Genomic DNA, 7,156 nt, shown 5'->3' with positions numbered 1-7,156 from the left:
ACCACTGCAAACGTAATAGTAAATCCCATAAAAAAATTAAAATTACGATTTAAACAAATTTTTTTATTTTGCTTTACAAATGCCCTAAAGAAAAATAGATCATTAAACATCTATTAGTTTAAATATATATATTTAAAATCTTCAAACTTCTTTAATCTCGTTTTCTAAAATGTATTGAAAAACATTTTTCAACCCACAACTAAGCCAACATCGACTCGATCATAGAAAAGAAGGGGAAAGAAAAAAAACAATATATTTATAGTTCTATATAAATTGTGAATATCAATGAGAAATGGAATTGTGTAAAAAAGGAAATAATCCATCTCCCCCCCCCCCTCTTAAGAGGCTAAATATTATTTCTTGGTTAATTCCAAAATCTGTTACAACAGTTTTGCAATAGAGAGATTCACCTTTGAATGTAAAACACTATTTCCTGATCTCAAGCTAAATCCAGCTTCAGTGTCTGCTTGGGTTCTAACTCATTCCACCTTCTGGCTCGATTTGTCGTCGCTACCTTCTTGCATTTCAACCGCTGTCTTTGATTCATCAAACTCCAATAACTGCACACAAAACATTAGATCATATTAAGCAAATCATAGCCCGATAGTTTGTCATTCCGACTCCTCAATTTTCTTGAAATTACTCTTGGCATATACATACATCCAATACGTGCTTAGAAACGATTACGAGTATGATCCTCAAAATATACGAATAACAGTTTTTACTAATATCCATCAAACATGTCCATTTTTTCCTTTCCTTTTGATGAGAAAAATGGCAGTTTGAAAAGTAATCAAATAAAAAAATCCAAGCCTATAAGATAATGCCAAAGCGAATCAAACAAGGGTTGAGAGCATACTGGTTTAACTTCTCCATTCCAAATAGAGTGAACAGCCAAGAATCCGATAACAGACGGTACAATATACAGAAGTGCAGGCTGAAAGCAAAATGAGCATAGAAAATTGTCATGAAAGAGGATGAGTGCATAGGGCTTAGGGTTTAGATAAGACAGATGGTCATAAATAGTTTACCTGCGCAGCTTGAAACCAGTTCATGACAACAATTGTGATGAGCAAGCCTACCATGTACCCCAAAAATGTGCTCTTAAAATATTGGCTCTCTTTCCCCCTAGATACATCAAATCTTAATGCTAGTGCTACAAAAATACCTACAAGGGAGAAATAAACCAATATATCAAACAAAAAAATATTGTTCACACAAGTATATTCTGTTTCTCACAGACAAGTAACTTGTCAAAAGAATAACGATCAAATAAAATAAAATGGAAACTAAAAGAGCAATTTTTCCGAACCAAATAAATGTGAATTTATCTCCATGATAGTGCATATTAATTACTTAATAACAGATCCCTAAAGCAAAATGTTTATATTTCATTAGAGAACAAATGGCATTAGGAAAACACCAGCAGCTGAGTATTGCTGCCCAGGAATATTTGTTGCCTATGTTGGCAACAATGATGGCAATGTCATTGGTTATAACAGAAGAGGAAACTTTGAATAAACATCTCCATAATCAAACAACACAAGGCATTGTGCTATAGCAGTAAATAAGATCATAGTCTAGCAACAAAGTGCATTAGTACCAAATAAAAGTATGCAAGTAGAGGCGTTCAAGGGCCAAGCCAGACCACAGCCTCCCCAACCCAGATCATTTGCCCTGGACAGGCCAACCCAAATTACCCATTTTAGTATTCAAAACATAATTAAATATTAAAAATATACTAATTTTATTGAATTTTTTTTGATAGGATATTTTAAATTGAATTTAAATAAAAATATATTAGTTTTATCATTCAAATTTTAATTCAGGCTAGGTCAAATTTAAAAACACCTTGCCCATCCCACTCTTGCACAGTTCTACACGCATGGCCTTAGATCTCAAAAAGCATAAAGTAAAACAGCTGTCAATTATGCGGTAAGGTACAAAATAAAATACAATTAGGAAGGGAAAAAGTTATTTCGCTTTCTTTTGTTGAAACATACAAAATCATAGTATACTTCTCTTTTAGTTAGAATGACTACAAAATAAAACAAGAAACCCTTAACAACAGCTCATACCATAAAAGAAGCATTAACTAAACCTACCAACTAAAATGGATTTCAAACATACCAGGAATTACAATATCACCGAGTCCAAGCATGGAAAATGGCCGGGCAGAGTCAGCTGTAGGGAACAAAAGCTGCAGGAAAGAATCAAAGCAATAAGATTATTACCATGAGTAACGAATTTAATAATACATGAAAATGTAAAGTACATATGTCGAAACAATAACTAACCATGCTAAGTATTCCAAATGAAGTGGGATAAAAAAGCAGGAAGAACTGACCTTTATAGGAGCATCAAATGACTTTGCAACGCTAACCATAACAGGAGTGAAAAAGACCCAGAAAATATCGTATACAAAAAGCCCACTCTGCAATGTATAAAGATGGAGAAAATATCAGAGGAAAGAAAACATAGTTGAAAATGAGAAGGCAAAATTAAGTGGTCAAGAAGCAGCTGACTAAAAAAGTAATTTTTTAATCAGCCAAAGAATAAACATAACTTTGAAATTTGACAAAATAATAACCTTAAAAAACAAAGAAAAATGTAACATAGAACCAAAGCCCACAAGGACTGATTCAAGTCTCGTTAAAGCAGATTGCAGGAAATAAAACTGGGTCTTCAGATCAAAATCTTAACAATAAGCAACTATGGCGAAGTTGTTTGATTCATATTATGATTGATCAGCTTAACAATAAGAAACTATGGTAAAGTTGTTTGATTCATATCATGATAGCTAGACACATGCAAAACATTGCTACATCATATTAGACGTTAATTTGCCTCAATAACAGGGAATAACACACACAAAAATCACTAATCCAATTCTTACCAATAGAATGGCACCAGTCGTAAATGATCCAAGAGAAAGCATTTCAATTCCCTACAAAAAAAAACAATGGAAACCTTCAAACCATCAAGCAAACAAATAAGCACCTCTGCACCTTCATAAAATTATTAAAAGATAAAGGAAAATAATACTTTAACTATCATTGAACAGGTTAATTAAACCGAACCAAAAGTCTGACACACATACAAACTTCCATATTACAAGCTAGAATACTGACTAGAATATACCCGATATTATTGATTAGTCTAGGTCTCATTGCAAATCAAAGAAAAAGTAGTAGATACCAAGTACCAAAAAGGATTTTAGCCATACCTGAATGCAGAAAGCAAGACCCAGAATGTTATTTGCCAGCCAATGCTTCTGAGAAGCATACCATGCACAGAAAAATGTTCCAGGGATTGCAGCTATGATCTGAGATCTTGTGAACTCAATCTCAAAAGCTGTTTAAGAAAGGTGCAAGGAAAAATATCATTCTGCATAATGCAAGCAAGTAATGTTAACTAGATCAAATAAACATTATACGGAATCAATGATGGACACAACTAAACACACATGTACTCAACTTTAAACAGGAAAAGATTATATTACTCCAGAAAAAAAATTAAGACCCAAAACTTGAATCATCAACAGGATTCTGCATTCAAACTATTCCAGTGGGCAGGCCTCGCAACTTTATATGGCCCAAGAACCAGACTGCTCATAAATTGCCAAAGGAATGTGTCATACTAAATGGTATCACAAGAATCTAAAAATTTACTCCATTTTGGATTTATGAAATTCTAAGAGCAAATCCTGGAAAGAAACTTGAGCAGAATCTTCTAAGGAACTACCAATTTAAAAAACAGAACTTTAATGCACCTAGCACACTAGTATCCTTCTACAGAAAGGGTGAAAAAGTTCCTCCAATCTCCATATAACTTCCTTCCCCACACGAGAAACCAATCCAAAGTAATTTTCAGAAGAAGAAAATGGCAAACAACAAAAGAAACTGAATGAGGAAGAAACACACAAGACTAAATGTAAATTGAGAATCTTCAATAAAGCCAAAAAACATCATAAAATTAAAAGGATGAAGCAGCAGTTATAACACAGTTAAATTTGGGAAGAAAAAAGATAATCCCATTCCAAAACTAATCAAATCCTCTTATAGATAAAACTCAAATTATACTTCAAGAAATAACAAAAGGAGGACATACAACGAAAGAATGGAAAATGCCAAATGATAAGGTCTTCATTCCAATGCTTTGGCAAGAAGCGTTTTATAGCAGGCAGTATTGTTGCCCTGAGAATGATGGCAGAAAGAATAAATGAGGTAATGGCATCAGGTAAACGGGTTGTGTAAAAGTAAATCAATATTAGAAAACTCATGGAAAGTGCATACGAAAGAGCGATGATTCCAAGAACAAAGAAGTATGCTGTCAATACTGCATTAACCAAGTCTTTTGACAAGAACTTGAACAGTAAGAAAAGCGATAACAGCATTGCACTCCCAACGAATGGAAAACGCATAGCATGTTCATTAGACATCGACTCCTGGATGATAGACATGACGTTGTTAGATAATTCTGACCAACATCCTTAAAAACAAAACCAGAAAGCACCAAAATCAATTTACTCACTGCTGGTGGAGTTGGCTTGACAGACCTACAGCAACCCACATACACTGCTAGACATGCAGTCAAAACAACATTCAAGTTGGGTTCTACCTTCGCAACAAGCGGTGCCATTGTCAACCCTGCATTTAGCAAATAACGAAGCTCTTTGAATCTTGAAGCATGGAAATATACTATGCATGTGCCTCCATAGAGATCTCATATCTGACAGCCACTTATGTCACATTCATTCCCTAAAAAAATCAGCCACGAGACATCTATTCTTTAACCGTAAACAACTAAATTATCTCTGCTTCTACTCAACTAAATTCAACAACTGAATAATAAAATCCGGAAAAAAAACTAGTTCAAAATGAAACCAAATGTAATATATAAACTAAAAATTTATCAAGAATAGATCAAAAAGGCAAACCTAATAAAGCCAAATTGGCGATCCTTTCAGCGTTCTTCATCGTCGTCGTTTACTTCTAATACAACAGCGACGGAAGAGTCGAAGCTCTTTTTTCTTTTTACCTAAAGCAAAAATGAAAATGAAATAGATCGAAACAATTTAACTTAGTAATATAGAAAAGAAAAATTACAGAAATTAGACTTCCAAGCAGAATTAGGGATTAAAACCTCTGATCTTAATTCTACAATCGTTGTCCCTCTAACAGTCGATGAGCTTTTACGGATAGGAGACGCCGCAAAGGAAATATAGTTTTTTTTTTTTCTTTCTATTTTCGCAGATCGAATGAAATCTTTAATAGATATTTTTCGTTTAGAAGGAAGCAAAATCTGGAGGCAATTTGTTGCCACAACTGTAGGTGCTGTCGTTTTGAATACTGTGACTGCCAATAGGAAAAGTTTTTAGAGAAAATAACGTCAGTGACCAAAAATCTTAGATAATATACGATTTTGACCAACTTTTTTTGGATTTGCGAAAATGACTAACAAAATCGCAATGCGATCTCTAATTCGCATTGTGATCTCCACTATCGCAAATTCACGTTGCATTTCGCATTGCGATAGTTGAAAATCGCGTTGCGTTTTTCCATTTCGCGTTGCGATAGTTGGAGATCGCGTTGCGATTTTCCATTTCGCGTTGCGATAGTTGAAATCGCAACGCGATCTCCATAATCACAAATTCGTGTTGCATTTCGCATTGCGATAGTTTACAGTCGCGTTGCGATTTTCCATTTCGCGTTGCGATAGTTGAAAATCGCGTTGCGATTTTCCATTTCGCGTTGCGATAGTCTACAGTCGCGTTGCGATTTTCCATTTCACGTTGCGATAGTTAAAAAAAAGATTTTGTTTCTTAAGAATTTTCTCTAAAAAGATAGTATCCGCGCGGACGTGTCGAAGACACGCATTACCACGACCACGACCACGACCACGACCACGACCACGACCCGAGCCGAGACGGACGGCGGCGGCGGTGCGCGAGAGTCCCCCTTGTTCTCTATCACTCAACAAGGAAGTGGGAAAGCCAAGCCTTAAATACCATTCCCAATAGTGTTTCCAATACAATGTGGGATTGAGCATTACTAACACTTGTTTCCAATACAATGTGATTATTCAGGAAACAATTAACAATCATGCACCTTAAAACAACTGAATCAACAACCAATTACATTAGTATTATACGATTAAATATGTCATAATTAAAAGTCAATCTACAATCAATCGCGATTATTGCAATTTTAAGCAAAACATTCAAAAATAATATCACTATTTAAGGCTCAATCCCACATAGTATTGGGAACAAGTGTTGGTAATGCTCAAATCCCACATAGTATTGGAAACACTATTGGGAATGGTATTTAAGGCTTGGCTTTTCCACTTCCTTGTTGAGTGATAGAGAACAAGGGGGACTCTCGCGCGCCGCCGCCGTCCGTCTCGTCTCGTGGTCGTGGTCGTGGTCGTGGTCGTGGTCGTGGTCGTGGTCGTGGTCGTGGTCGTGGTCGTGGTCGTGGTCGTGGTCGTGGTCGTGGTCGTGGTAGTGGTAGTACGTGTCTTCGACACGTCCGCGCGGATACTATCTTTTTAGAGAAAATTCTTAAGAAACAAAATCTTTTTTTTAAGACTATCGCAACGAATTTGGAAAATCGCAACGACAACTGTAGACTATCGCAACGCGAAACGGAAAATCGCAACGCGAAATGGAAAATCGCAACGCGACTGTAGACTATCGCAACGCGAAATGGAAAATCGCAACGCGATTTTCAACTATCGCAACGCGAATTTGCGATAGTGGAGATCGCAATGCGAATTAGAGATCGCATTGCGATTTTGTTGGTCATTTTCGCAAATCCAAAAAAAGTTGGTCAAAATCGTATATTATCTGAGATTTTTGGTCACTGAGGTTATTTTCTCAAGTTTTTAAATAGGAACGGATATTATTTGGTTTGCAAAGGGAAAATTTGAGTTGGACGTTATACCACGTGGCGATATATAATTGGAACTTCGTGATAACACTCGTGTGACACTGTTACTGGAGATAGTTTGAAAATTGGTAACGAGTTTGACAATCGATGAGGTGCCATCTCCAATCAGTTTGTGCCGCGTCATCATACAGAAATATCTACCTCCTCTTTAAAAATATTATTAGATAAATTTGATTCTCAATTAATAAATTTTTTTATTAAAT

The 7,156-nt window shown here is 35.6% G+C and overlaps 1 protein-coding gene across 2 annotated transcripts; it reads right to left on the bottom strand.

Annotated features, from left to right (window-relative positions):
• Positions 1–298: 298 nt before the first annotated feature.
• LOC120184406 (signal peptide peptidase-like) lies at positions 299–5,238 on the bottom strand. Of its 2 annotated transcripts, none has more exons than XM_039188884.1 (12): positions 5,146–5,238; positions 4,940–5,040; positions 4,534–4,649; positions 4,296–4,447; positions 4,111–4,196; positions 3,227–3,354; positions 2,897–2,947; positions 2,348–2,434; positions 2,131–2,200; positions 1,032–1,168; positions 860–937; positions 299–560 (listed from the first exon to the last, which is right to left on the bottom strand). In XM_039188884.1, exons 2-12 carry the CDS (start codon positions 4,977–4,979, stop codon positions 480–482), a joined length of 1,026 nt encoding a protein of 341 aa, XP_039044815.1. In that variant the 5' UTR covers positions 4,980–5,040; positions 5,146–5,238; the 3' UTR covers positions 299–479. The 2 variants fall into 2 exon arrangements, with proteins under 2 accessions (XP_039044815.1, XP_039044814.1); XM_039188883.1 differs by having other exon boundaries at positions 4,534–4,653; positions 4,944–5,032; positions 5,144–5,186.
• Between the last annotated feature and the right edge of the window lie 1,918 nt (positions 5,239–7,156).

Source organism: Hibiscus syriacus, unplaced genomic scaffold, assembly GCF_006381635.1.
Source record: "Hibiscus syriacus cultivar Baekdansim isolate YM2019G1 unplaced genomic scaffold, ASM638163v2 tig00112888_pilon, whole genome shotgun sequence".
NCBI classification, from domain to species: Eukaryota; Viridiplantae; Streptophyta; class Magnoliopsida; order Malvales; family Malvaceae; genus Hibiscus; species Hibiscus syriacus.
Note: the sequence above shows the minus strand (reverse complement) of the source record. Positions and strands in the feature narration are given on the sequence as shown.

Excerpts from the sequence above, each read along its gene's own strand:
- LOC120184406 (XM_039188884.1), bottom strand. The coding sequence starts at position 4,979 with ATGAAGAACGCTGAAAGGATCGCCAATTTGGCTTTATTAG. Across the intron at positions 4,197-4,295 it reads CTTGGAATCATCGCTCTTTC|GGCAACAATACTGCCTGCTA; the intron begins GTATGCACTTTC and ends CATCATTCTCAG. Across the intron at positions 561-859 it reads GGAATGGAGAAGTTAAACCA|TTATTGGAGTTTGATGAATC; the intron begins GTATGCTCTCAA and ends TTTTGTGTGCAG.